A 27,640-nucleotide genomic window follows, 5' to 3' on the forward strand; every position below is an offset into this window, starting at 1 on the left:
CCATATACATCATCAAACCACATTCCACCATCCCGCTCTCCGCTCCCCATTCTCTCCATTTGTTCGCGCTCCCGCCATCGTATCGGACGACGATTCAATCGGCTCCCGACTGATATCAACCTCATACGTCGTCCGGATCCACCTATCATCCGGCTCCTGCGCGAAAAAGCGCTCCTTCGACGCCGGCCTAGTCACTGTGACAGAACGCGTAGGCTTTTGCGGTGCTGCTGTGTCGTCAGGAGCGCCAAGCGCAGAATTCATCCCCGAGGGATCTCGAGGGTGGTGATGCCCGGGCGTATTGTGGCGACCCGACGACGACAGCTCGTAACTTCCAGCACCCTCAAATTTGCGGTAGCGTTGTCGGCGACTACGTGTCTTTTCCGTCGCGAGGCCGAAGAGGGGCGCGAGCGCGGGGATCGTGCCGCAGATCATGCCGACGCAGAGTTCCATTCTGGATCAGAGTGTCAGTGGGAATAATGTTGGGGTGCAGAAGAAGACTCACGGAGCCCAGAGGCAGAGATCTTTGATTATCCAGGTCTTGTCTGGATCGGGGCTGAAGAGGGCAGGTAGGAGGACGGTTTTGACAATTGCGCAGACGTTGGTACTAGGATGCGGTCAGTCATATTGATATAAGTATCTGCTTGAGAGGTTCTTACAAGATGCCGAGTGAGCAGATAATGATAAGCCCAATCTTGGTGCGCAATCGCACCTGTAACCGCCAGAATAGCGAGATCGGTATGGTGAGCAGAATGAGGTCACCAAGAATGGACGTGGCTGTTCCTCGTTGTCAGCGCTTGTTGGACTGTAATAGCGAGAGACGTACCTTGATATAGCCACGTTGCGGCCTGCTGAACTCCTTCGCCAAAGCATTGTCCCTGAGTTTTGGGTAACCAGACCTTTCGTATTGGCCGACATTCGAAGAAATAATAGACCGACGTGAAAACATCAGACACCGTCAGCGCGGCAATGGTGACCCAGATGATCCACATATATACTTTCTTTGGTGGAATGAGGCGTATGAAGAACAGACAGATAGACAGACGGACAAGATATACGGCGAAAAGATTGGTGGGCTCTGCAGCCCACAGCCACATAAATGCGGGCGGTATATTTTCAGGCGGCACGTACAGGCGATGTCGTCCGACTCCGTAATGGTATGAGTTGATGAGGAAGGCGTTGGTAACGACTGCAACAAGCTAGGAGGAAGATTAGAGACGTCATCTTGAAAGGTCCATTAACGCCTATTGAGGAAATAATGCTTCTTACCGAGGCTGCAAACATGGTGTAGTCATCCCAACCTGGATTGTGGGACACAAAGAATCGCACATACATCCTCAGCCATGCAATCAAGACTGCTATTACGGTAATGGTGATCATGGCTGCCATGTAACGCGGACCAGTAATGACGTCGCCATCAGGTGGAACTGGTAGTGGAGCTTCCATGGTTATTTTGCTTTATGTTGGCTCAGTAAGATGTGCTTGTAGATGGGGTACCACGCATTCCAGAAGAAGGTTGCACTCTTCCAGCATTTGAATGATATATAGAATGAGGAGCTGCGCTTCTAGACAACTAGGTTGTCGCATCGCGTCGCAGCGAAGATAAAGAGTCCTCAAAGCTCTGTACATGAGATCCAGCGGTCTTACGATCTGTTTCAGACTTTTTGGACTTCATGCTGGTGCTTATGCACGGTGGATCACATCTGGGTCTGACCACTTGACCAACATCCAGTTTTGGCAGCTCGACATGAACCTTATGCACGTGCTTTGTCTGAATCTGGCCGGTACCTGAGACGTACTATATAGATACGTCCTGTCAGAAGTTAATCTGGTTCCAGCGCATTGGCGCGTCTCACATCCAGTGTTCACTTTTTGGGTCTTCTCCATGATGGTTGGACTTCCAGCAGAATGCAAAGCAGGTACGCGCAACCAGAAGTCCATACTCGTATTGGGTGAGGGCGGCTATATAAATTCTCCGACTGTGGAGAAACGTTGATCTTTGGGTGAACCAGTGACAAATGCCGAGCCAAAATAACTTAAGGCCGTATGAACGGCGCTGAGCTTATCCAAATCGCATGCATGATGCAGTCCTGTTGTCCAGAGTTCAAATCGCGAATCGGTAGTCTTCGGAGCCTGCAGGAGGGCAATCTATGAAATCCCCAAGGACGTGGCCATGGCGCACGCAAGGTTTCGCGAGACCCGCACAATCTTTCGTAAGAAAAACTTGACACAGGTGATAGTAGAAGTATTCAAAGTCAGTGATAAGTGGCCACTGGATACCAAGAGGGTCTGAAGTGGCGTAATAAGGGATGATACTCCGTAGAGACAGCGAGATGACCGTTGATGGGGTCGACAGCCGGAACGCGCCGGACCGGGAGTGTCATGCAGATGGTGAGGGGACTGTTTAGTTCATGTACATAGTCAGGTAAGGTAGGATTCAATATGACCCAACTCAGAAGGTAGATGTATGAAGTCCATCTTTCACGGCTCGAAATGCATAAGATGCACAAGAATGCCTCAACGACAGGATGCCGCAACTGTAAAGAGTCGTTGCCGGCCTCGACATTTCCTACGGCCGTGACATCGCGATTTGCGAAGGAGGAATGTACATCTGTTTAGTCGGAAGTTGCTTGAAGCCCATGTGATTGATGCTTAAAGCGGAAATGCAGCTTGACTTTTCATCCAAGAATAGCGAGTCGTTGGCGAATGGCGCAAATGTTAATCAACTTATGCGACCGATGCCCATGCGTATGATCACCAGTCGGACCCACTATCATCCATGACCCCGCATCCCACCCTTCAAGGGGGTACCGAATGCTGCATATTCGATTGGAACCTGGGGAACGCACGCTGACGTTGGATATGACATATGGAAGTGTGTGGCTGATGTGTAGACCCTGCTGACTGGCTTTGGAATCATCCATGAGCCCGGCTCAACCCGGGTATTCGCCTGAGAAGTCCAGCAAAAACCGTTCGCTGTAGCATGAGTGTGGAGACCTGTCCTGCCGTTGACGTGGAATGTGAACGGCTTTGCATAAAGCGAACAGTCCCCACAATGGCGCATGAAGCGAATGCAAGCCTTACCAACGGTCATACTGAGCCTCACTATGGCTCTCGATTGTTGCCTCAGGTTGTCGACGAGCTGGCAGAGTCAAACCCGTCGAGGGTCTACGCCATCTATCCTTTCACCTCAGATCTCTCGAAGGGCTTCCGCCATGTCACAATGGGCGAGCTTGCGCAGGCCGTCAACAAGGTTGCCTTCTGGCTCGATGACACCACTGGTCGTAGCACAACTTTCGAGACGATTGCTTATATGGGACCATCAGATATTCGTTATACCATCTTCTTTCTTGCCGCCATCAAGTGTGGCTACAAGGTGACTTTTGAGCCGGCCTGCGAGTCTTCCCACGGTGCTGATGTTTATAGCTCCTCTTGCCGTCACCTCGTAATGCCGTGTGGATGAACATCCATTTGTTGCAATCGACAGACTGCAGGAAGTTTTTCTGCGCGACCCAGATGGAATTCATAGTTCAAGATCTAAAGCAGTCAGTGCAAAACATGGCGATCTACAGCGTAGAGTCTTTAGACAACATGCTCGATGGAGCTTCTAAGCGCTATCCATACGAAGTCACGTATAAAGACGCGTGTTGGGATCCAATACTAGTACTTCAATCTTCAGGTTCCACAGGTCAGCAAATTGCAAGTGTTGACTCTCACGTCTTGATCTTACATGATAAGTAGGGCCTCCGAAGCCGATTGAGACCAGCCACGCAACATGGGCTGTTGCTGACCGGGACCGTGACATGCCGCTGGTTGAGGGAAGGAGAAACCAAAATTGGTCGCTTTTCAACTTTTCTGACAACGAAGGCTTGTACTTTGCAGCGTTCCCTCCATTTCATGTAGGAACTTAAACATTCTCAGATCTGGGATAAAGCCAGTTGACTTGATGCAGCTTGGAGGTACAATGTGTTTGACTGTGATTCCCATATACTCTACAATGGCAACTGTGGTCCTTGGTCCAGCCGATAAGCCCCCTGTTGGACACTTAGCTGGAGAAATTATGCTGTATCACAAGCTGAAGGCAATATTTGCGCCACCCTCAGTATTTGAGCAGCTAATACTGGAGTCTCAAGCCCTCGAGCTTATGAAAGACCTTGAGTTCTTGCTCTATGCTGGAGGGCCATTGAGTGAGAACACTGGAGGTATCCTCAGCAAAATGACTAACGTCTGTCAATTTTACGGCTCGACGGAGACGAACGGCATCCCAACACTTCTCGCTCAACGTGAGGATTGGGCTTACCTTGAATTCCACCCGTTCGCTGGCGTAGAAATGCGACCATCCGATGACGATGCTTTTGAATTGATCCTTCACAATGACCCACAAGCCCGAGAAAGCCGGAGCTTCTCCTGTAATTACCCAAACATTGAAGAGTATCAGTCCCGAGACTTGTTCAAACCTCACCCAACGAAGCCTCATCTATGGAGATTCCATGGTCGGAAAGACGATATCATAGTGTTGTCTAACAGCGCTAAAATCAATCCCGTGCCTAGTGAGGCCATCATCACAGGCCATCCTTTAGTGTCCGCAGCTTTGGTAGTAGGTTTTGGTCGTTTACAGCCAGCGCTGCTGCTTGAGCCAATGCCCGAAGTCGAGCTAGCAATCAGTGCTTTGATCGACGAGATCTGGCCTACTATTCAATATGCAAATCAGCAAGCTCGTGACTATGGCCGTATCGTTCGAGCCATGATAGTGGTCGCGAATGTCAACAAGTCTTTTGAGAGAGCTGGCAAAGGTACTGTGATGCGAAAGATGACGACGGAAAAATTCGCCTCTGAGATTGAGGCATTGTATTCGGACCTTGATCAGCCGCTCGGGAAGTCCAGTATTGTACTGACTCGTCCGAAGGAGCTCTCACAAGTCAAACACTTCGTAAGTGCTTGTGTAAATGAGACCTTTAAAGTTCCTGAGCTCGGCGAGCGTGAAGACATCTTCGTACGAGGTCTTGACTCAATTGGGAGCATTGCCATCACTCGGTCAATCAAAGCTGGTTTTCCTATGTCGGATAAGTCGTGGCTCTCAGTTCAGACTTTGTATGCTCATCCAAGCATTGAAAAGCTGGCAGAAGTCGTATATCACAAGTTAAATCTGGAATCAAGTACGGCTTCTCAAGCAAATGGTATCGAAACCCCAAGAATTGCCGAGATATCAGCATCAGTTGCGAAATATACCAAAACCCTTACCCCGAAGCTGAACGTCCTCCTGACCGGCTCGACCGGCTCACTAGGCACTCGTATCCTTTCCAATCTCATTACATCTCCAAGAATCGGCCAAATCACTTGCCTTAATCGCTCTTCCAACGCCTCAGCGAGGCAGCAAAAAACATTCATGGCCTTAGACTTCCAACACGAATTATCAGAAGTCTCCTTCATCACCGCCAGTCTCAGCTCTACACGTCTTGGCATCTCAGATGAATCATATGATGCCCTTGTTGCAACAGCAGACATCATCATTCACAACGCATGGCCTGTCAACTTCACCCATACCTTCGCAACATTCGAACCCCATCTCATCGGCATCCGCAATCTCATCGACTTCAATCTCCAGTCTAAGAAGAATCCGCGCATAATCTTCGTCTCCTCTGCTTCTTCAGTGTCGAATTACCACCATGTCGACCGTTCTGCGAGCGCTGTGCCAGAACATCTCGTCACCAATCATGTCGCCCCGGCGCACATGGGCTACGCGGAGAGTAAATACGTCGCTGAATGCATCCTCGGCGAAGCGGCGAGGCAGTGTGACGTTCTCGTTAGTATTCTCAGAGTGGGACAGATCGCAGGTGTGGTCTCTGGGCCAGGTATATGGAGCAAAAATGAGTGGATTTATGCGATGCTGAAGAGTTCGAAGACATTGCGTTGTTTGCCGACGGATCTAGAGCATGTGGATTGGGTTCCTGTGGACACTGTTGCAAAATTTGTCATGGATATCGTAGCCTCGCAGAAAGATGTTGGAGCCAAACTTGACGTCATGAATGTAGTCAACCCTCATCCCGTACCCTGGAGCCAGTTCGTGCCCGCCATTCTTGCTCGTCTTGGCCAAGAGGAAGTCAAGGCTGTGCCGATGAGCGAGTGGGTCAACAGACTTGAAAGGGCAGAGAGGGAGAGCGATGTTCAAAACAAGAAAGTGCTTGATGAATTGCCAGCGCTTAAGATCATTGATTTCTTCCGGATGGTGGCTCAACCGCCGTCCATTAGGCTTGCTACGGACATGGCTAGAGCAAGAAGTAAAACATTATCAAATTTGGAACCCGTCAGTGAGGCTTGGATGGATATCTGGCTTGAGAGGTGGGGTCTTTAAAATGAGTGGGCATCATGTACGAATTCTCGACTTGAAGGCTATTTTTGGCAATGATGAAGGCTGTCTGGCGGTGTGAAATGATTTGTAGGAGATCAGAGATGCCGCCTTCACGTTATCCACCGATGTGATCTGGGTCACGGAGTGAGAATGGCAGTTGGTGAGTTGCGTGCTTGCTGAGCACATCTCGCAAGTTACGCTGTAAATGTGTCGGATCCTCACGCTAGCCTGTCTTGGTCTAGATCGAGTCGAACTCAAAAAGCTCCGATGTCTTCGTTGCGTAGACCATAGACCTACAGAATAGACAACCGCAGCTCGTCACATAGAGACAGCCCCTTCGCCGCAAATATCGCCTCACCTCTTAATACCTTCTAAACTCTAGCCGCTATGAATCGACTCGCCTCTCTACTAAGCCAAGGCCGAGGCATGGGCGGAGACACCGCGCCGCCAGGAACAGTAAGTCAAGAAGCTTTCTATCTACCACTGAGCAGCTTGCCGCGCGCATTGCAGACAGACTACTCTTGCGATTACGTTCAGTATACTGATGCTCTCTTGCACAGGATACAAACCTTATTGACAACTCCGAAACCGTCTACATCTCATCTCTCGCCCTCTTGAAAATGCTTCGGCATGGCCGCGCTGGTGTACCTATGGAAGTCATGGGCCTCATGCTTGGGGAATTCGTCGACGACTACACGGTCAAGGTAGTGGACGTATTTGCCATGCCACAGAGTGGTACAGGAGTCAGCGTCGAGGCAGTGGATCCGGTATTCCAGACGAAGATGATGGACATGTTACGGCAAACGGGCAGACAAGAGACCGTAGTTGGATGGTATCATTCACATCCTGGATTCGGCTGCTGGCTTTCCTCCGTCGATATCAATACACAGCAGTCGTTCGAACAGCTGACACCAAGAGCTGTTGCGGTTGTCGTCGATCCGATACAGTCCGTCAAGGGCAAAGTCGTCATTGACGCTTTCCGGCTCATCAACCCTCAAACACTGATGTTGGGCCACGAACCACGGCAAACCACCTCAAACCTAGGGCATCTAAACAAACCATCTATACAAGCACTGATACATGGGTTGAATCGACATTACTACAGTATAGGAATCAATTACAGAAAGACTGGCCTAGAAGAGAATATGTTGATGAATCTTCACAAGCATGTATGGACGGACGCTCTGCAGATGGCTGACTTCCGAGAAGAAGGCGCACATAATCAAGAAAAGTTGAAGAGACTAGTAGGGTTTGCGGAGGGCTATGAGAAGCGCGTGAAGGAGGAGACGGAGTTGACAAAGGACCAGCTCAAGACAAGATACGTCGGCAAATTGGACCCAAAAAAGCGTATGTATTAGCACCACGATTAATGTTTCACGCTGACCAATGGCAGATTTGGAGGACGTCGGGCAACAACTGATCGAGGACAACATCGTTTCGGTTTCGCGACAAATGATTGACAAGGAAGCTTCGGTAGCAAAAGGTAGCGCGGAGAAGGCTTTGCCAAATGGGAAGCCGAATGGAGTCAATGGTCATGCAAACGGATCTATGGATGTGGATGAGGAATTGTGAGATCATTTCGCAGGGAAACAACCAATCCGAGCATAGCGAAGGCGTTTTCGAATATTGCAATTAGAAATTTTCAGTCACATAGCAAGAGACAAGAACTGCTCTAAACTGCGAGAGTGGTATCGAATTGCCCTCTCTGCAATTGATAGCTTGCATATTTTCTCTGCATTTCAAGCTCTCTCGAAAGGTGAACCTCAATTCCCTTTCGCTGCGTTTCTTCCATCATCGCACACATCAACACACCATCAAGCTTGACAGACGGCCACGCATCAAATGCTACGTGTGTCAATCCAGGAAGCGTAAACATGATGTCCCTCAACAAGCTCCTTGAAAACTTTGTAAATGATACCCTCGACCTTCTAAAGGTCTTGAAGACGTCTTGATTGGGGTCAACCTCTACGAACACCATCAATCTATTAACGTCCTTCATGTCTCCTAATCCCAACCAATCGTCACCATAGTCCCTGAGATTCGTATTGTGGACCTTCCACCAATCTGGTGGATTTCCCCAGCCGGGGCCCAATCTCAGTTCCAAAGAAGTCATCATCTCCCTATATTTCGTAGGTAGCCGCGCAAGCAGCGGGGCGACTTTCGGACCAAAGTATCTGCCATGTGTGGGAAAGATACGGAAGGTATTACTGCCGAAGAAGAAGCCAGCTACCACCGCATGCATTCGCTTGGAAGTAAGGAAGAGATTGAGACGATCGGGCGCGTTGCGGTGCATATTCGGCTGCAAGTCGATCGTCACATGTGACTCGATTATGAGAGAGAGGATTTTTAGGCGGAGCTCTGAGGGCAGCTCGAAGAAGCGAAAATCTGTAACATCTTCATCCTTGAACTCTTTAGATCCTTCGTCTGACATGACCATTGCGAAGAAGTCGAAAGAAAGAAGGAGGACGAAGCGGAAGATAACTGGGGTGTACCGTGCCTACGGGACGGTCAAGATCATTGGTAGCCTTGCTGCCGTTCTTGGGGGCACGACATCATTCTGCCCGCACTTTTTCAACAGAATATCCAAAGAGGCGAAGAAGATATCATGTCAAATTTCTGTAGCCGGGGTAAAGCAATGAAAGAAATTGGAGTCGTGCGGAGGAAAATGTCATTTTCGGTGTCATAGGGCTGAACTATGATCTAATTCTGTAGATTTCTCAAACCTCCAAAATATATTCATCAATACATCACTACGTTTGGGTATGTCATTATGCTCAGAAGAGCTGCTAGATTACCTCTGAGAACATGCATATACCCCAAACCCGTGACATCCTCAATCGTCCTTCAACAACCTAGATATTTTGCGAGCAAGAATAAACCACAAAACCCTCACCACTATCAACCCCCCAGCTCAGCTAATAGGAGTCGCCATGGTCCAGGTGGCCAGCGACCAAGTCCGTCTAGTGTTTCTAAGTCGCAGCGACCAGTTCCAATCGATGGCGCTGGCCTGGAGGAGAAATTTAAGAACATCGACGAGCAGATAAAACATACGGACCAATCGTTCCCTCAGGAAGGTAGCAATTCTCCTCAATACTCTACATTGCAGGATGAGTTTCGAAGCTCTGGCCGCTCGAATCAAAATACTGCACCCCAGTCGGAATCGCCTTCAGCTGTTGACCCAGCTCAAATGCGAAGCAGGCCGTTGCCAGACTTGACCCAGGGTATACCGTCCACTTTAGATGCGGAAATGGAGGCACAGTCGAGGCAATCAGATCCAAGGAGTCTCAACATAACTGAAAAACCTGGTTCTGATGGAGGCAGAGGCGGCGACATACCCAAGTACGAACACGTCTCATCAGTCGAGCAGAAACGGGTACGATTTGCACAGATAGCCTATACCGTCCTTTTCTCCACAATTCTGGGTACAATAATATGGGAGGGGCGGAATTGGGAAACCGAAGAAGATGAGAAGAGACACCCCGAAGCACCCTCTGGCTGGGCTCTTGGGTCGTTCTACAAGCGTGTGAAGGCACGGATGAGTGAAACATCGGCCTACTATACCGAGCCAACCTTCCCAAAGCTACTGCCTGATCCAGATCCCGTTTGGGCAAGACCTTACACACTCGTGTTAAGCATGGAAGATCTACTTGTGCATTCAGAATGGTCGAGGGAACACGGTTGGCGGATGGCGAAACGACCTGGGGTGGACTACTTCTTACGGTACTTGAGCTCATACTATGAGCTTGTGATATGGACGGATAGCTCGATAGCCATTGGGCAGCAAGTCTATGCGAAACTGGACCCTTATCGAGTTGTCCTTTGGCCTTTGTTTAAAGAAGCTACAAAATATGAAAACGGGGAATATATCAAGGTGAGTGAGTGGGTATAGCGTAGACTGCAATGGCTGACAGAAGAGACAGGACATATCCTACCTGAACCGAGACCCAAGTAAGGTCATCGTGCTTGATACGAAGCCTTCACACGTCAAAACACAGCCCGAGAATGCCATCATTCTACCTCCATGGACCGGGCAACCTGGCGATAAAGACCTCGTTTCCTACATTGCCTTCCTCGAGTACTGCGCGTCCATGAATTACAAAGACCTACGGGAAGTGTTGAAATCATTCGAGGGCGAACACATCCCGACTTCATATGCGAGACGGGAAGCTGCGATTCGGGAAAAGGTTCGAAAACAGCAGCCCACAGCACAAGGTGCCAAACCGAGAAAATCTTTCTTTTCCTCTCTTTCTGGTGGGGCGGGTGGCCAATTGATTGGACCTGACGGTACGGAGCTTCCAACTTACGCCGAGGCATCAAGGCAAGGTAAGACATACATGGACATGGTCCGCGAGCGGGGCCAAAAACAGTATGAGATTCTGGAGAAAGAGATCAGGGAGAATGGGGAGAAGTGGTTGAAGGAGATGGCCGATGAGGAGAAGAAACAACAGGATGAGGCCATGAAGAGTATGAAATCTTCATTCACCGGCTTCATCCCTTTCTTTGGTAGCAACAGGGATGAGTCTACGAACAACAGGGGAGAGCAAGGAAGGTCATCATAGTATAGGATCTGGTGTTTGATCGGCTTCAATATCCACTCATCACGGGGATTTTGTTGTACAGTAATTTGATGGGTGCTTGAATGGGGGCACTGCACCAGTCAAGGGCACTTTTATTCTGGATATAGAATCCACAAATGTTCTTTCTTCTGAAGATCCGGGACGGTGTATTTCCATAGTAGACACATGCCATAATGGTACGTCATGCATGCACCGGGGGCCGTGCCATAGCCACTCCTGCAACTCTTGTACCTGAAACTGCGGTTAGTTCTATGATCAAAGCTCCATGCTGCCACACACCTCTCCGTTTCACATATGCCGATGAAGCGCGTCTCCCCTTCATTCACTTTTCTGCTTTCTCAATCCGATTCGTGATGACCTTTGTCAACCTCTCACCCAATGGCAAGTCATACACCTGGAGACTGGCCGTCCCCGGAACCGCCGTCTCCGGAGTCGCAGCTCTCGGAGAAGCCATCAGTGAAAGAAGCCACAGACGATGACCCACCCTCGACGACCGAGTCTGAGTCGACGGACGAGGTACAGTCAGATCACCATGAACTTGACTCCACATCCCTCGATACGAAAGGCAAAGGCAAAGCGGCGGTGAAGAACAGACACAGAGTATTGCCCGCAGAGATACTTGAAAGGTACAGCCGCCCAAATCAACAATCGATCTTCCAAGCAGCGCATCATTGACATTGCTGGACACAGTATCCTCTACCTCGTTGATCCCGAAACCTTTGCCTCTCTTATCCTCGTCGACCATGCCTGGCGCGAAGCATCGCAGACCCCACATCTCTACGCACATCAGCTTTCACGATGCCCGTCCTATGCATTCAACAATTTGGTCGCGGACGCTGGGCCATTCACGGAGGACAGTCTACCAAACTTGAAAAATAAATTCGCGCAAGAGGTCAAGCGCAATTTGTTTGAAGTATTTTTACACCCAAAGAGGACTGTGATCAGCTTGGTGTCTACCACTACGACAAGCTCTTCGGCTGCATTTCCCAGCGGTGAAGCTTTCGACTTTGCTTTTTCGCCTAACGGACGGTGGACGTTGGCCTTGTCTTCGTCAAGAATCTACCTGCTCGATACAGGCTCGGCATTGATTTCAGTGGTGAGGGAGCTCAAAGTCTTTCGGAGACCGATTGCAGCTGCCATACTTGATGATGGATCCACCTTGGCCGTAATATCAAGTAGTCATGCGAATCTCTACAGCATCTCAAATCAAACTACAAAACACGTGCGCTCGATTTCACTTGGAAGCGTACCTCATGCCTTGGCTTTGACGCCTAAAGGAGAGGTCCTTGCAGTTGCCTTTGAAGGGGGCGTTGAGCTCTACTCTTTGGCAACGAGTGCTAGCGAGGTGGATAGGAGATCTGTCAAATGCGACTGGGTGGATAATCTTACTTTCAACAATGATGGAACCGTGCTTCTCGGCACTACACGAAACAACCGAAATTCCTATACAGTAGTATTGACTGCACCATACTATGCAGAGGATAACCAAGATCTTCCAGTCGCAGAACAAATCAGCCACATATGGACGTCTCAGATCATCTTTCCCAACAGCAGCCGCGATTGTAGCCATGCGGCACTGCTCTCAAATCGGTCTGACGGTGATGCTACTTGGACGTTCACATTTGATCGTGTCTTTGAGAGCTTCAGAGCTGTGAGGACGGACGATCTACGAAATGGCACTACGTATTTCACAGGACCCAAACGCCCACGACGTAAGAATTCAAACCCGTCGAGAAAGCATCTAGCTCCCTGCACGTTACCTACAGCAAGCCACACTGGTGATTTAGTAGCTACTGGGTTTTTAGGAAAGGATATCTGGCTATACGGAGTACCCCAAGGGCTGGATGTGCCTGTGATGTCACAAGGAGAGGACCCAAACAGTGCCTCTGGTCCACAAACGCCGGCCAGCGCACCCCGGAGTCCTATCAGGTCATCATCCAGAGGAGAAGCTTCCCATCGGAGAGACCTTCCTAACTGGGATGTCTTAGTGGATAAGTACAAGAATGTCTTCGCTAAGGGTCGGCGAGTGGTAGAGATTCCGGGGGCTACAGGTCTTAGCTGGGTCGAGCAGAATCATCAGCATGATTCTACGTCATTGCAAGAGCGGCTGATCGTGGCTGCGCCGGGTGGTGTTGTAGGAGGAGACGTCGATCTCGAACAAGACGTATTTGCTTTTGTCGATGGTGGACGACTCATCATCCTAGACTTTGATCGTAGAAGTGGAGATGGTGGAGTCGAAGAACTCACGTTTGAAGTCGGCACAGAGACACCGGAAACCCTGGAGGAGGAAGAGATCGACCTAGAGGTGGAAGTCGAGATTGCTCGACGTCGAACTAGACGAGGCCCAAGGCCAGTGATGACAATTGTCGATGCACTTGCTCCCTCACCAGAGGTACCACCACTTCCTCCAACTGCCAACGCAATCGCCAACATGCGTACTCAAACCCGAGGACCACAAGCCATCGTGCGACCTCTCGCAATCCCCAATACAATGGCTGCACCCAAAAACGATTCGCCTACCTTGAGTCCTGAGGAAGCCTCGGAGGCTTTTGATGGGCCTTATTCCCCTGACCACCCCAGGTCCCGGACCTCTCTTTACCGGTCGGCTACAGCTGTAGCTGCAGAACGCGAACGCAACCCACCTCGTATTGTCGACGAAGCAAGGATTGAATATAGACGTGCCAACGGCCGTGGAGAGCTGCCACATGAAAGTGATGCTGACAATTGGGTTCCTCCACCACCACCATATGCGCCTAACGCGGATCGACCCTTACCTGAGCACCTCCTGAAAAGTCTACAGCCCCTACCAAAGAGCCAGTCAACTCTACCAAAGCTACGCAGCGGTCGGCCTAAGCCGCAACGTGCTAATACGATGTATGAGAACGCAGCTTCGCGCCGCATCAGCTCATTAGCAGAGCGAAGGTCCGCCGCCTCTCGTCCGCAGATGACAATCAGCTCTCGCTCTGTGACTGAAAGTCTCGATCAACTTTCCGGGCCTGTTAGCCCTGTCAGCACGAACTACACCGTTGGCAACAATAGTGATCCTGATATTAGTCGCACATCGACAACCATGTCGAAACGACGTCCCATGTCAGCGTACGTCGGTCGAATGGCTACCTCAATTCGGAGACGAAGCAATCCTCGGCTCCGACCAGACAGCTCAGAAGAAGTCGTACCCCCCTCCCACCGGTACCTATGCAAACATCCACATCGATGCCTTCAAGTCCTAAGCACGAAAGCCCCGTCTCGCCGATGACGCGACAAGGGTCTGACTCACCGCCTCAAATATCTTCAAGTGCTCCACAAATACCACTTCCCGATCTCCCGGCCATCCCATCCATGCCCAGCGCCGAACAACTTGCAAACCTCGAAAACCGGTTCCGTCAAGCGCCGTCTCCAAACCAGGGCCGTCATCGACCACCAAGTCTCATCGCCTCCGGGGATCGAATCCCAGCTCCTCCACCTGGCGCTCTCGGTGCTGCTGGCAGTCCATCCCGGAGACCATCACGAGAGGGCATGCCTGGTCTAATGGCCGGCTCTAATCCTGGTGCTGTCCGCTCATCGCCGTCTCTGCTTCGACCAGCTGCTCAGCGTCTCCACACCATTGACAGCATTTCTTCGAAGCAGAGTCGGTCGAAGAGTCGTTCGGGTTCGAGGGGGCTGCAGAGTGCCGGGAGCGCGGGTGCGCCGAAACGAAGTCAGAGTTTTGGACCAGCGTTGAGGTTGGATAGATTGAGTGCGGGCGCTGGTGGGGAGAGGAGGGGTTTCATGGGTATGAAGAAGAGGGGGAGGAAAGGGAAGGGTGGGGATGGGGTGGGCGATAGTGAAGAAGGTGGAGGTGGTGATGGAGAGGGTGAGAAGGACGGGAAATGCGTCGTTATGTGAGGAGAGGCTTTTCACTATATGTGCGTATACCCTTGGAGGCTGAGCTTGTCTCACTAGTACGGCGATACTATGAGGATATAATGATAATGGTAAGATGATCTCTCTGCCGGTGAACTTGCTTTGCAATCATACTCCCAACGCTATCGGTGCCCGCGAAGCTCGCATCTCCAGGCCCTTATGCCCTCGAAGTCTCCGCAAGCAGGAAAAATGAATAATTTCACTTCTCGTGCTGCATACACGCCACGCCTACGGGAGAGTACGTCAGCAGCCACGTGTCACCGCGTATTGATGACACAGTCTCTCGCTTTGACTCTAACACCCAATCTTGATCACCAGCATATCTTCCGCGCAACTACCTGCCAAAATAAATAACAACCACCTTCGCCCCACTACAAAAGAGGGAGGGAGTGAAGATGCCAGACTCCGCCTCTCGCGCCGACACTGCTGTTGGAATCAGCACGGTACGTTTCTCCTCTGTTCTTGATACCAGCATCTTGCTTCACATGGAAAGATATACGAACATCAGCTCATTCCCTAGGATCCAGCTTTTGCGGTCATCTGGTTTATCACAGTGTATCCTTATGTCGGAACTTCCTCGTATTGAACCACAGCTATTCGTCCTGCCCTTCCTAATGAGCACGCCGCCTCCTCTAACCCACCTTTTCTCTCCTCCCTTCACCGCATCCCGGCTCCCATTTTGCCCTATCCTAGTTGCACCATCCCCTCTCCCTCTCTTTCTTCCCACCTCTCCCCACACATCAATCCCGACCCCCAAACATCCAAGAAGAAGAGAAACCAGCTAACAGCCTCCTCTCCAACAGTCTCACAACTTCGCCACCTCCACCTGTCACAATAACACAGCAAAATCCGCAGGCAACGAGAATGTCAAGCCAGAAGCAAAGGCGAAATCAGAGGCTCAAGTCAAGAAAGAAGCTGAGGAGACATATAGGAGATTCGAAGAGGTGTTTATGGGGAGGCCGAGGGGGTGGGGTGTGCAGGGGGAAGTAGGAGGAGGAGGGGCCGGGGGAGGGGGGAAGAGAAAGATGGATTAGTAGAGGGAAATGGTGGTCAGGGAAAAGATGGTGATGAGTGGGGAGAGTACCGAGAATGTGGAAAGGGGAAAAATACTGTGTGGATATGACATTCAGGGTTGAGAGATAGGGGGAGCGAGGGGGAGAGGGGGAGAGGGGACGACGAGGCCGCCGAAGCTAGCAGAAAAGCCAGACGAGGAGCGCTACATTTGCCAAACCCAGAAAGAAAGGCAATCTCGTGCTGCCTGAGCAGAATATCCATAGCAAACAACAACATACTTGGCATCAGGTGCTCAGCACTGACGGAAACACCATCACACGTTCATTCTGCCTTCTTCACGCGGACCATCCCTTCTACCAACCCTTCCTCGAGGGTTCCCTCTCATCAGCATGGTTTCATTGCAGGCAAGAATAATAAACATAATAGGACCACCCCCGAGGCAAGAAGAAGCCTTGGTCGCCTACTCATGCCCTATATACCTCCCCTTACCTCCCCTGCCATTACGTCCTACTGACTTCATCTCCCCTCCCTCCTCCTTCTCACCATCACAACAACACTAAAGCCACGCACAACACCCTCCCCGCCTTTCCCTTTCCCTTTCCCTCTTCTAGCGGGAAAGGGATGTCCTACCACCCCCATCCCCATCCTAATAGAAGTGAAAAGCAAAAGCCAGGTGACGAGAAAGGGGAGGGGAAAGAATCGTATGAGTTATCAGATGTGAGAATGCCTTCCCCCCTCCCTTCCCCTTGCCCTCCATCCCACCAAGCATCATCAGCTAACCAACCCCACCTTTCCAAATAGCAGTCCATGCGCAAACCCCCGCGTCGCGAAGGCGCTTCGTCCCCTACACCCAGCCTGTCTTCAAGGACAGAGACTGCGTGCGAAGGGGTGCCGCCAACCCCACCGATACGACGACGAACGAGATGAGTGATCGAAGGGGTGAAGATCAAGGGAGAGGGGGAAGAAGAGTTCGTTTCTTAGACGACAGGGGGAGGGGGGCGAGTAGGGTTGGGAAAGGGGGTGGGGGGGGGGGTGGGGTTGGGGAGGAAGAAGAGCAGCAACATCGCCGTCCTTGCCATTTAGGAATATTTGCAGAGCAAAGAAGTATAGAGGAAAAGGATGGTGGTGAGGAGGGTTGTGGAGTGGTGGGGGAGAGTGGTGAGGAGGAAGGTGGAAGGCGGGTGCTGGGGTGGAGGTGGAAGGGGAAGGGCAAGGAGAGGGAAAGGGTGTCAGAGAGCAAGGGTAGTGAGTGGGGGGTAAATCTGGATGTGGGCAGTCATCCGCACGAGCCGCTTGGCAGTCTATCGCGAAGGTCCTCGAGACGAGTGCACGAGTCTGCTGGGGAAGGTGTCGAGAGTGAGGACGACGAGGACGACCATGACCACGACGACGACGATGATAATGATAAAGAGGAAGTCGCAAACCCCCGAGACCCCGAGCCCACCCAGCCTCAACCCCAACCTCAAGACGACGAATTCAACTCCGACGACGAAGCAACCAAAGCCATCGACCGCACGCTCGCGCGTCTGAACCCCCGACTGACTCCTCTTCCTCAACCGAAGTTGCCGGGTATCTTGAGCAGGGTGCTGCCGAGGGATGTAAAGGAGGATATCGTGCACAATCTGTGGTTGAGGAAGGAGTGGAAGAGACGGGGGATCAAGGGGAAGAGGGAGGAGTAAAAGTGGAGGCCGGAGAGGGGAGGGAGGTAGGGGGGAAAGGGGCAGGGTAGATATGGATGCGTAGGGCCTGGAACATTTAAATTGTGGAAGATTTTTTTTTTTTGAAGAATGAGATGGGGATTGTGATGTTGGGATTCAGTGTGTTTGATTTCTTGCTAGGTCAGGGCGACATTGAGGAATTCAGCATGTTGGTAGTGCTTTAGGTTGTCTTCTCTGATATCTTCCGAGATTCATTATAGGTTCGCTAGCGCAAGATTGTCCCGTCTGACAGGACTGCACTAGGCCCCAGAGAGATGAGACAGGCTGGTCTAGATGCCCGAGCTACCCCAGAATGGCTGCGAGTTTCCAGAAAAGGAAGTGAGTGAAGTCGAGGGGTATCCACCTTATTCTCCACTTCCCAGGGGGTCCCTCTTTCATACCACTCTGGACTGCTAAAGCTTGTGCAATTCTCTCAATTTCAACCATGCATCTTCTGTTGTTCTTCTTGGTGATACCGTATCTTGCCAGTGCCCTTTCGTTCCATCAAAGGATTCAGACCCCACTCCTTTCAAGGGGACACTGTGACTGCCATGGCACAAATAACACGGGGGTAAAAGGCAAGGATTCGATTTGCAACGATCCCCGCTTGGGTCCGAAAGAGCTGCCGAAGAAGCTCCCACTGCTGTCTTTTGTGAGCGACTACGATCGATTCGGAGGCCAGAAGCCAGGGGATTTCCTTGCTAAGTGGACCAACGCGACAACCGGCTGGTGGGTCTATCCCGAAAAGGATGGATATTACCTGGATCTGAATGGGAACCCCATTGTTGGTAATATGACCCTGCAGGTGGGGGCGTTGGTCGATCGATTTGGTGAGGAGACAGGTACGTGAAGACCGATCATCCTCAGAATTCATGAATGCTCACCAGAGGTAGGCAAATATGTGTCCGCAGCCGATTCGCCATATGACCAACGCTCTCTACCGCCAAATAACCTGAACACCTCGCCTGATGGCATATATCCGAACAGTTACCACGTCTATATGGTTGCAAAACCGCTTGTCGTGGAGGGAGGACCGATTGCACCTTGGTTCGGGCAGCCTGGGCTGGGTGCTCAGTTTTATATTGGTAGGACTGGAAGCGTTGAAAAGTTGATTGAGCTAGGGTATTTGGAAAGGGTGCATAAGAGTGACGTGAAGATCGGTCCTGGGAATGGCGGTGACTGTGGCCTGTGAAGGCCTTGACCGGACTCTTAGTCCTAGTCACGTTCGAAACAACAGTCCATACCTTGTGGAATCTAGATTTCAAGTCGGTCCTCCATGATTGGCATTTGGGAATTGGGCTAAAATAGTCGCTATCTGCTCTGGAGGATAACCAATGAAGACTGGGCCAGTGAACAGCATTTGTGGTGTACTGGCTTTACTATGTGAGCGTAATTGAGGATCGATTTGTGGCATCTCAGCCGGAGTTGGTTGCTTGCTGTTGGTCTGGCTATGACGGCGTGGGGCGTCGTCGGTGACTGGGTGATGCTGATCTGGAACATGGATGCCCCATGGGCGGCTCGGTGATTCACCAACCCTGATATCTCTGAGCGGTCGATCGAAGTGCCCAACTCTTGCATCTTGTGACCCTTCCTCTTGCACCTCCTCTAGATTATGCTCGGTTTTCGGCCCTGCTGAAATTATGGTAGCCCATTCTTCGACAGCAGGGTTCGACTTCGGGGTTGCTGAGCTTTGATCATCATCTTTCGGTGGCAGCATCGACTGATGTTTCAAGCCCAACCCTTTGACCATGTTCACAAGGTCGCCATATTTTGCATCCAATGAGCGAATACTCTGCTCATTACTTTGGTATCTCCTAACACATATCTCATGGCTACGAGGAACTTCGTGCTTGTGTGTTTCAAAGAAATTCGCTATCTCTTCAGGCGACCTTTCATCTAGCAATCGAATCGGGCATTTTGCGATCGAATCATTCATCGACAAACTCCTCGATTTAGGGACGGGGTCTTGCGAGTGTGCATCTGTGGCTTTTTGAGCCGTGTTTTGTGATGAAGTCGATGGATTGACTTGCGCCGTGGGGTGACCCGGTGGTAGGGCGCCAGGCTCGGCAGAGCCCGGTGAGAAAGGGCATTTAGACATTTGCTGAGGCTGGGTTGCTCTTGTCAAATGAGGAGAATTGTCACAATTCAAATCATCATTGGGACTGATCGCAGGGCTTGAAATCCCCCCAAAATATCTCCTGTAGCCAGTAGGCTTTTTCTTGCCTTGATCGCCTTGAAGATTACGCCAGCGTCAGTTTGACCTGTAGCCTTCACGAGTTCATCCTTCGTCCAGGAGCTGATACTATCATCTTCGACGCGGCTGTAAGGCTGTAGTGAGATTTTGAGGTCAGCGGACTGATACACTTGAAAAATGTAGATTGCAGGATGTGGCAACTGTTCAGTCAGGAGTGAATATAAGGACAATCATTGCTACATAGGCAGCGTCAGATCTAGAGCTATAGAATCTCATCATCGAAAGAAGGGCAGAAGGATATGCGGCGTGGTGGGAGAAGAACAGGCTTACCGCAGGGTGTCGTGATCTGTCTAGGATTTGATTATCTTCACAACGTTGCATTAATAGCTCAAAGCCGTCCAGAAGATCTTTGACGGCCTCTCTCAACATTGAGGACATACTTGGGAGTAAAAAAGGTAATATAATCCTCGAGGGAGGCAACTCAAGTGAGAATGCCGATGTTAAGTCCGTAATTTCCGGCGCTAGAGGCGCAACAGTCCGAGTGCGGATTTTCGCCTCGAAAGACATGATACGCGCGCTTTCTTTCATAACAAGCAGGCCATTGAATCAGCACTGGAGCACAATTCAGAAGTGCTGATGACGTCGTCCCTCAAGTTCCTCCCAATGTTGTACACTGCCGCTACTGCAAGGCCGCCTGCTCCACGTGGCACGGTTACCGATCCAAGTGCGCAACGAGTTTCTAAGCAGAGAAACGCTTAGTAACTAGGCCTTAAGCAAGAGGGCTCGGGAGACTTAATTCACAGGGCCCGGACCTCGCCTATACACGTGGAAATAAGGATGAGAGATCTAGACCTGGCTAAGAAAAAGCAGTTCCTGTCAGCACCAATCCTCAGACTAAGATTCCCCAGTCATACTGGAGCATAAGGCTGAACATCTAGATATCTATCTTCAGCCTAATGAGTCGCACTTGTGAAGGCTACCGTGGTATTGTTCGATACACCATGAGTGGCCTTTAGTCAGCTAAGCGCTTCCATTGGTGCTTATCATGGTTTACGCATTTTCGGTGTCTGAATATCGCTGTGAGATCATAATGGTTGGTAAGTGTAGGAAAGCACTCCGAAGTATGCATCTATTCGCCCCACAAAGGATGTGTATAAAGTCGCTGCTCCAGAGTATTCCAATTTGCACAGGCAATCAAAACCTTCGAGCTACCCCTTAGAGCAAACCCAATCAACGAAAGATCCTCCTACTGTTCCACTTAAATCGCAGCCTAGCCAGTGCTCCTCGACCCCTCTTCTACTCTTCTAATTTTCCTCCCGTCGCTTTCCTAAGATAAACAATTTCCAGAATGGCATCTACACATCCAGCGGTCATCATTGTCCCTGGTGCTTGGAGTCCACCAGCCTTCTATGAAGACTTTGCAGCCAAACTCCGCAGCGGGGGCTACGCCACTAAAATCCTCACTCTACCATCTTGCAATTCTTCCTCGCCCGAATCCGAAAGTTGTCCAAAAGACGTAGGAGTTGTCCGAAAACAGGTCGTCACCCTTCTTGATGAGGAGCAGAAAGATGTTCTAATGATCTGCCACTCCTTTGGTGGTATTGTCGGAGGTGCAGCCGCGCATGGCCTAAGCAAAGTCGCTCGGTCAAAGGAAGGGAAGTCGACTGGAATTGTTGGCCTGGTCTATGTGTCTGGTTTGCTCATCCCAGCGGGGGTGAGCATGCTTCAAGCCTTTGGCGGAAATTTGGCGGACTATGCGGTCATCAATGAGGTGAGTGTGCCCCTATCGATCATATAATCGGCTGGTTTGATTGTCTTTTTGGTGAGCCTTTCTTTCTGTACATTAAAGCTAACGAATTTATCCAGCCGGCCGAACACCAAGTAGCGATTAAAGGCGCCAAAGACGTTTTCTTCAACGATCTTGATGATGTAGAAGGAGAAAAATGGGCCAAAACTCTCGGCATGCAGTCGATGCGCGCTTTTGATTCGGCGAACCCTCAGACTGCTTGGTCCGAGCCTGACTTCGCAGGCAGGCTAGCCTATATACGGTGTATCAATGATCAGGCCATGCCTCTCCAGTTCCAGGATTCCTTAATGCAGATGACTGCGGTGGAATGGAAGGTCAGTGATATTGACACAGGCCATTTCCCGTTCGTCAGTAAATCTGGCGAGCTGGCAGAGAAAGTGGAGGTTTTTGGGGACGGTTTTGGGCAGTAAGTTCGATCTTAACAAGGATGGAGTTCTGGGGTAATAGAAACACTGTACATCACTATGGAGCAAGCTAGTCGGATTTTCGAAAAGAAATATCGTAGGAAGTCAATATAGCCAGCAGCGGGAACTGATTGAGCAAACATCTAAGATCCAGGGAATCTGTCCATGTTGAACCTGAGCCTTCGCAATCAGCTCTGACAAGCTGACTTTAACAGATTGCCTTGTTTCTCATTCCACCATTGTTCCGATATAACGCGCTGACATTCTGCCTTTCGCAGCTCAAAGGATGTCAAGAGAGGTCTAGTGGCCGAGGATGGCCATCGAAGGACAGATATGTGAAGATTACAGGACGGCCACTACAGAACACTTGTATGAGCAGGGAATGGCCGATTTCGACCATCTTATTGCAAGAAACTTCTTCCCAACACATGATTACTGAACATTCACTGACGCTTCAGCCTACCTCTGTCTCCCGACCGGCCGTATGACGTCCGAATCAAGCAATGTTATCGTCATAGAAGCCAATAAAGCGAAAAAGCTTCTCCTGAAACGTATAGGACAGTCAAAGCTTGAATCATCAAGCTTTTGCCCCGTTCGTCGTTCCGATGCGTGGGTGAGGCTGTGATTGTAAGGACCGCAAGCTTAGCCATTCTCACGGCCCAATAAGAAGAGTTAAGTCTACGTGCAATCAGCATCCTCAAGGTTTGCGACAGCACTGCCACGCTCACTGCTTCCACATCCTCAGATGAACGGGACGGGATGTTTCAGACGCAGGACAATCTCTTCACACGGCATCGACAACATCTCTTGGCTAAATCTGTGCGAGTCCCTACTTACTATCCTTCACACACTTGCAGTATTTTGTATCCTCCCATACTAGACATTGGAAGAAAAGGCTTCATACTCTAATGCTCCCCAAAGAACCATTCCCATTTTAGACGCATTCTGTTGCAAACTTGAAACGCCAATTGCCGACAATTTGAGACAACAACTTGTGCTATCATATCCCATATAATTCTTGGCTTCGGTTTTCGAAAGAATTCTTGATCCTCCAAAGATCCTATACCTCAATCAAGGAACTCGGACGAATTCATAGCTACGAGGCCACAATTAGTTTCATTCTCGGGAGTATCAGCAAGTATGGAGGACTCGCACCTGGTATACCAGGACGCGCTCTCTGCTGCAAGATCAAGGAACAAGCATGCACCTTGGCTGGCGACAGTCCTCATACCATTTTGGATACTTCAGCTCCCATTGCAGGGCGCGATGCTTGGCTTACAGATTTACAATGCCATTCATTCAGTCGGCATCGAAGTCATGTAAGTTATCAAGCGAATGACTTCGATCCGCTAGCTAACCATCCTCAGTGGTTCGGTCGTCATAACTGTCTTTTCGTTCATCAACACCTTCTTAATATCGACTGAGATCAATATGTTCTACCATACTCGACTGAAGCCGGTCGCTTATCTGTACATGCAAGTTACCAAGACTGCGCTTTGTGCCATCCTTTTGATACTCGATGGTGTTTATGTCTCTTTGGCTGGGATCGATCCTTCAAGTACTTCGGGAGCGAACACTATGATTATTTGGTCCTTGACTTTGATAGGTTTGCTATTGTGTGTCTCCCCTTGCAATATGATCGGCGAGGCGTCGACTAGGACTCTATGACTAATATCTATCTCCCAGTGCGCTCTACATAGGTACACTGATCTACGGTAGCGTGATTTATCACCGTCAGCGGAAAGCAAGAAAGCACCTGGGCCAGCAGCACTTGGACCAAACCTTCTCTCAATCACGCACGTTCCCTGACTCAGCTTCTATCCCCGCCCTTCTCGAAGCGCCAAATACTCCAATGATATCCTACCAAAAAGGAGAATTGAGCGGTACGCCAGTTCTCGGACGCCCTACCGCGGACAATTCGCACCTCAAATCGCCGACGCTGGCTCCATCACAACGCAGATCCATATCAGAAATGGAATCGGGGTCACAACTGTCACCATACTCAGATAGAACGGCTGTCTCTCCTCAAACAGACAAGCACTATAAGTCGTATGTTCCACCTGTTTACGAAATGAGCGCGATGAGGAGCATCAAATCTTTAAAAAGAAATGATGAGGCGCCGCCACAGGATGAGGCGCCGGCCATGCCTCAGTCTTAAATAATTGAAGATAATTTCAGACACTTGTTTGAGCCTCACACACAAAATGAAATTAGTGACGACTCGTCTCAGATTTCGTAGAGTTTCGGAGTCCAGGACATTCGAGGACGTCGAAGACTTGCGCGCATGGCCTGCTATAGTTGTAGTATGAGACTATGGCTACGACTGATACACAATTTGCACCTTGGGCCTAAGTTCATCAAGTTAAATGATCAGACTTCGACAAGAATGAGGCACAGGCTCGGCCTTGAGTGTGAATGGAGAACACTGAGGTGACATAAGCCATTCCAGGCTCGCGCAGAACATTCAAAAACCATGAGAGGAGATGCGTTATCCCGGAGCGACGGAAAGGACAACCTCCTAGATGATTCGTCATCTTCTTTGGAATTTCAGATACTAAGACACACATCGAGGCTTCCCACCACCAAAACCAAATGCTTGGAAAGTGGAATCGCTCATTAGGTTTGATCAATCGTAGAAGGCAGGTGCGAGGATGTATTGAGAAGATAGGGGTAGGGGCGTATACAATGCACGACCTCCAAGACGATCTCAAAGGAAATTTGGGAAGCCACAATCAAAAGCTTCCTGGAGGGAATGCTCAAGGCTCAGGGGGCCCTCGATCCAAACTTTGCGTGTACCGACAACACATAACACATTGAATGGATTTGATCTCACTACTCTCTCGTAATCCGCGAAAGTGATCACTGAAGTATCTGTGCTATCGCAAAAGAACTATAAATACAGCAGCGGGTCGAGAAAGTGGCAAAATAGAGACCGTGAATGTCAAAGTGCTATATAGGACTCTGAAATTTATTGTTAGCGTCGTATTAAATAGTTGAGCCTCGGCTTCGAAACGATCAATCCAAAAGCCTTTGTCAGTCTGGAAACTCCAAAATGTGAGAGTAATGACCACAATCGACTTCGCTGCCGCTCAGCAACGTGTAGCAGCGCGTCAAGAGCGCAGACTCGCCCAATCCCGAGCCGATGCAAGCTCTCGACAAGCCTCCCATGCCTCAAGCGCATTTAGTCGACTCCCCTTCCCCTTAGACTCAATCGGAAAGCAAGCTTTACAAACATGGGACCAGATCAAGGGACGAGAAGGGACAAGACCTTACTTTCGTGTCGGTCAAGTCGACGCAGAACTTCTGGATGAAGAGCTCCTTGAGTTGCTCAGGGGACAAGTTGGCGAAGGGTTGAAATACTTTGGTGTATGAGACCACCCTGGGCCCTTACTACGAAACATATTGACTGAGGTCCTATAGACGCACATTCGAGACGACTACTCCTCCGAGATCCAGCTCGCTCTCCGCCTCATTCTCTTCAAGCTCTCCATCTGGGACCATAATGCCTCCTACGGAGCCTCTCTACAAAGTCTCCGCTACACGGATGCGCGAAACTCAGGTCTTCTGCCATTACCTCCAACAACAGCTCAAAAGCTTCTCTACGGCTTCTTCACGGTCGGTGGTCGCTACGGCTGGGAGAAATGGGAAGATTGGCTCCTGGACCGCGAAGACCGACCATCCCAACCTACACGTCTGCTCTCAAGATTATCCGCACTCTTTTCAACCACGTACTCAGTAGCAGCTTTCGTCTCCTTTTTGTTCTTCCTCCTCAATGGCCGCTACCGCACCCTTCTCGATCGCATCCTGCGCATGCGTCTAGCACCGCCCACTCCGTATCAGCTAAGGAGGGATGTCTCTTTTGAGTATCTCAACCGCCAACTCGTTTGGCACGCTTTTACCGAGTTCCTGCTCTTCTTGTTGCCGCTTGTTGGGATCTCAAGATGGCGAAGATGGATCTCGCGATCATGGCGGAAGACGAAACGGTTCGTGCAACAGAGCAGTAAGGGCGAGAAAGACGACGAAATGGAGCAGAAAGGAGAATTGGCTTTTCTTCCGGAGAGGACGTGCGCGATCTGCTATCATGACCAGAACCCGATGGTCAGCGCAGGAGACGAGGGCGCAGCTGTTGCCGCGGCTGTTGGACAAGGCGGTATTGTGGGGGGCGCTCGGGCGGATATCACGAATCCGTACGAGACCGTGCCCTGTGGATGCATCTATTGCTACATTTGTATTGCCACGAAGCTAGAGGCGGAAGAGGGGGAAGGGTGGATATGTCTGAGGTGTGGAGAATTGGTCAAAGAGTGTGAGCCTTGGAACGGTGACGTCCTGGAGGTGAGAGAAGATGAAGAAGAGAGCTCGCCGCGCAATGTTATTCAGATACATGCAGATGAGACGCTGGCTACCGAAGAGTCTGATGATGCGCGTGGGTTTTCAAAAGGAGAGTGGAAGCAGCATGAATCCGATTCTGGGGTTGATCTTGGGAGTGGCTGAAGCCCTCCTGATACCAAAAGTTCCTAATACAGTACCTTCGCAGGCATCCTCGACTTGTGAGAGACTGGTTCAACTCTGGACAAATTTATACTGCTCCAGCACATGGCATCCTCCTGGACGCCTTCGTCTTGCTCAACCAGGCAACTCACTCGTCTTTTTCGGCTCGCCCTCGGCCGCCAACTCACTCGTCGGCCTGAATCCCGTTGTGTTCTCCCATTCTTGGCCCACTTGCTCAGGTGTATCGAATTGATACTTGGGTGGAGGTGTCTGTTGGTTGGCAGCCAGAGGGAGCTGGAGAGTATCTTTCTCTCTTATCCTGGTTCTGCGCCTCTTACATCTGCGCGTAGCAAATACACTTATCACGACAACAGCTAGCGTGCCTACCACAGAACCCACAACTGCTCCCACAATCAATCCTGTATTGGGAGCTGAGGAAGGCGAGGGTCCAATTTCAGGCGCCACAGTGGGCGTGCTGCCAGCCGAAGTCGTAGTAGGAGTCGGTGCTGTTGTGGTTGAGCTAGGGAAGGCCGTAGCTGCTCTTGATGAGAAGCTTTGCATGTCCGCCACATCAAACGTAGTCGTTAATTTGGGGCTGAAATACGACGCTTCTTCAGTAGTCGTGTAACTATGAGTCCAACACGTCCACATGGTCGTATCGTCTCTGGTCAGCTTCAATGGTACTGGTGAAGGGCTCGAGCTACATGTTCTCATCAGCTGGGTGTGATCATAGTCGGCGCAATTATCACAGACGGAATGCCTACCAGCATTCGTTTCCACCTTGGGAGCACGTCTGAGCTTCAGTGTCGTACGGATATCGTGTTGTGACCGGGGCGGGCTCGTTGTTGCAATAGACGTATTGCTGGCGGCCTGGCAGGACGGCTTTGAGGCACTGACCGCTACCGTTGCCACCGTCGCAGGTGATATTCGCATCTGACGTAGCTAGCGTCAACTCAAGAACCACATGGTATTTCTTCTTGACAAAGGGACATACTATAATCATCGCTTGGATTTGCATACACAGCACAAAATTCTGCGAGTGAGGTTGCGTCTACGCCTTGTGCTTCGCCCAGAAGGCAGAATTGCGCGAGTACTGACATCGATCAGTAGATACTCAGCAAACTAGCTTGACTGCGACCTACCAAAGACATGTATCGCAGCCACAAGAGCCGAAGCCTGATTTAGATAATCCATCGCAGTCTTGATGCCG

The 27,640-nt window shown here is 50.4% G+C and overlaps 12 protein-coding genes across 12 annotated transcripts; 8 read left to right on the plus strand and 4 right to left on the minus strand.

The window, feature by feature from the left end:
- Positions 1–12: 12 nt before the first annotated feature.
- On the minus strand, positions 13–1,443 carry KY384_001327 (uncharacterized protein; the record flags this gene model as incomplete). Its single annotated transcript, XM_044809858.1, has 5 exons — positions 13–451; positions 503–604; positions 657–774; positions 824–1,196; positions 1,267–1,443. 5 exons carry the CDS (start codon positions 1,441–1,443, stop codon positions 13–15), a joined length of 1,209 nt encoding a protein of 402 aa, XP_044672870.1.
- A 1,609-nt stretch (positions 1,444–3,052) lies between these two features.
- Positions 3,053–3,738, plus strand: KY384_001328 (uncharacterized protein; the record flags this gene model as incomplete). The annotated part of the gene is made up of 2 exons (XM_044809859.1): positions 3,053–3,373; positions 3,496–3,738. The coding sequence occupies 2 exons, from the start codon at positions 3,053–3,055 to the stop codon at positions 3,736–3,738; spliced, it is 564 nt and encodes a 187-aa protein (XP_044672871.1).
- A 256-nt stretch (positions 3,739–3,994) lies between these two features.
- Positions 3,995–6,349, plus strand: KY384_001329 (uncharacterized protein; the record flags this gene model as incomplete). The annotated part of the gene is made up of 1 exon (XM_044809860.1): positions 3,995–6,349. One exon carries the CDS (start codon positions 3,995–3,997, stop codon positions 6,347–6,349), a length of 2,355 nt encoding a protein of 784 aa, XP_044672872.1.
- A 384-nt stretch (positions 6,350–6,733) lies between these two features.
- On the plus strand, positions 6,734–7,918 carry PSMD14 (26S proteasome non-ATPase regulatory subunit 14; the record flags this gene model as incomplete). Its single annotated transcript, XM_044809861.1, has 3 exons — positions 6,734–6,802; positions 6,907–7,693; positions 7,740–7,918. 3 exons carry the CDS (start codon positions 6,734–6,736, stop codon positions 7,916–7,918), a joined length of 1,035 nt encoding a protein of 344 aa, XP_044672873.1.
- A 100-nt stretch (positions 7,919–8,018) lies between these two features.
- KY384_001331 (uncharacterized protein) lies at positions 8,019–8,783 on the minus strand (the record flags this gene model as incomplete). Its single annotated transcript, XM_044809862.1, has 1 exon — positions 8,019–8,783. One exon carries the CDS (start codon positions 8,781–8,783, stop codon positions 8,019–8,021), a length of 765 nt encoding a protein of 254 aa, XP_044672874.1.
- A 750-nt stretch (positions 8,784–9,533) lies between these two features.
- KY384_001332 (uncharacterized protein) lies at positions 9,534–10,905 on the plus strand (the record flags this gene model as incomplete). Its single annotated transcript, XM_044809863.1, has 2 exons — positions 9,534–10,217; positions 10,258–10,905. The coding sequence occupies 2 exons, from the start codon at positions 9,534–9,536 to the stop codon at positions 10,903–10,905; spliced, it is 1,332 nt and encodes a 443-aa protein (XP_044672875.1).
- Positions 10,906–11,301: 396 nt separating this feature from the next.
- On the plus strand, positions 11,302–14,808 carry KY384_001333 (uncharacterized protein; the record flags this gene model as incomplete). The annotated part of the gene is made up of 3 exons (XM_044809864.1): positions 11,302–11,549; positions 11,614–14,112; positions 14,163–14,808. The coding sequence occupies 3 exons, from the start codon at positions 11,302–11,304 to the stop codon at positions 14,806–14,808; spliced, it is 3,393 nt and encodes a 1,130-aa protein (XP_044672876.1).
- A 3,023-nt stretch (positions 14,809–17,831) lies between these two features.
- On the plus strand, positions 17,832–18,729 carry KY384_001334 (uncharacterized protein; the record flags this gene model as incomplete). The annotated part of the gene is made up of 3 exons (XM_044809865.1): positions 17,832–17,893; positions 18,027–18,379; positions 18,431–18,729. The coding sequence occupies 3 exons, from the start codon at positions 17,832–17,834 to the stop codon at positions 18,727–18,729; spliced, it is 714 nt and encodes a 237-aa protein (XP_044672877.1).
- Positions 18,730–18,798: 69 nt separating this feature from the next.
- On the minus strand, positions 18,799–19,635 carry KY384_001335 (uncharacterized protein; the record flags this gene model as incomplete). The annotated part of the gene is made up of 1 exon (XM_044809866.1): positions 18,799–19,635. One exon carries the CDS (start codon positions 19,633–19,635, stop codon positions 18,799–18,801), a length of 837 nt encoding a protein of 278 aa, XP_044672878.1.
- Positions 19,636–21,079: 1,444 nt separating this feature from the next.
- On the plus strand, positions 21,080–22,381 carry KY384_001336 (uncharacterized protein; the record flags this gene model as incomplete). The annotated part of the gene is made up of 3 exons (XM_044809867.1): positions 21,080–21,502; positions 21,598–21,944; positions 22,291–22,381. 3 exons carry the CDS (start codon positions 21,080–21,082, stop codon positions 22,379–22,381), a joined length of 861 nt encoding a protein of 286 aa, XP_044672879.1.
- A 2,624-nt stretch (positions 22,382–25,005) lies between these two features.
- Positions 25,006–26,433, plus strand: KY384_001337 (uncharacterized protein; the record flags this gene model as incomplete). The annotated part of the gene is made up of 2 exons (XM_044809868.1): positions 25,006–25,308; positions 25,363–26,433. 2 exons carry the CDS (start codon positions 25,006–25,008, stop codon positions 26,431–26,433), a joined length of 1,374 nt encoding a protein of 457 aa, XP_044672880.1.
- Positions 26,434–26,565: 132 nt separating this feature from the next.
- KY384_001338 (uncharacterized protein) lies at positions 26,566–27,433 on the minus strand (the record flags this gene model as incomplete). Its single annotated transcript, XM_044809869.1, has 2 exons — positions 26,566–27,147; positions 27,260–27,433. 2 exons carry the CDS (start codon positions 27,431–27,433, stop codon positions 26,566–26,568), a joined length of 756 nt encoding a protein of 251 aa, XP_044672881.1.
- Positions 27,434–27,640: the final 207 nt, after the last annotated feature.

The sequence above is a fragment of the Bacidia gigantensis genome, assembly GCF_019456465.1.
Source record: "Bacidia gigantensis strain McMullin 20006 chromosome Unknown contig_132, whole genome shotgun sequence".
NCBI classification, from domain to species: Eukaryota; Fungi; Ascomycota; class Lecanoromycetes; order Lecanorales; family Ramalinaceae; genus Bacidia; species Bacidia gigantensis.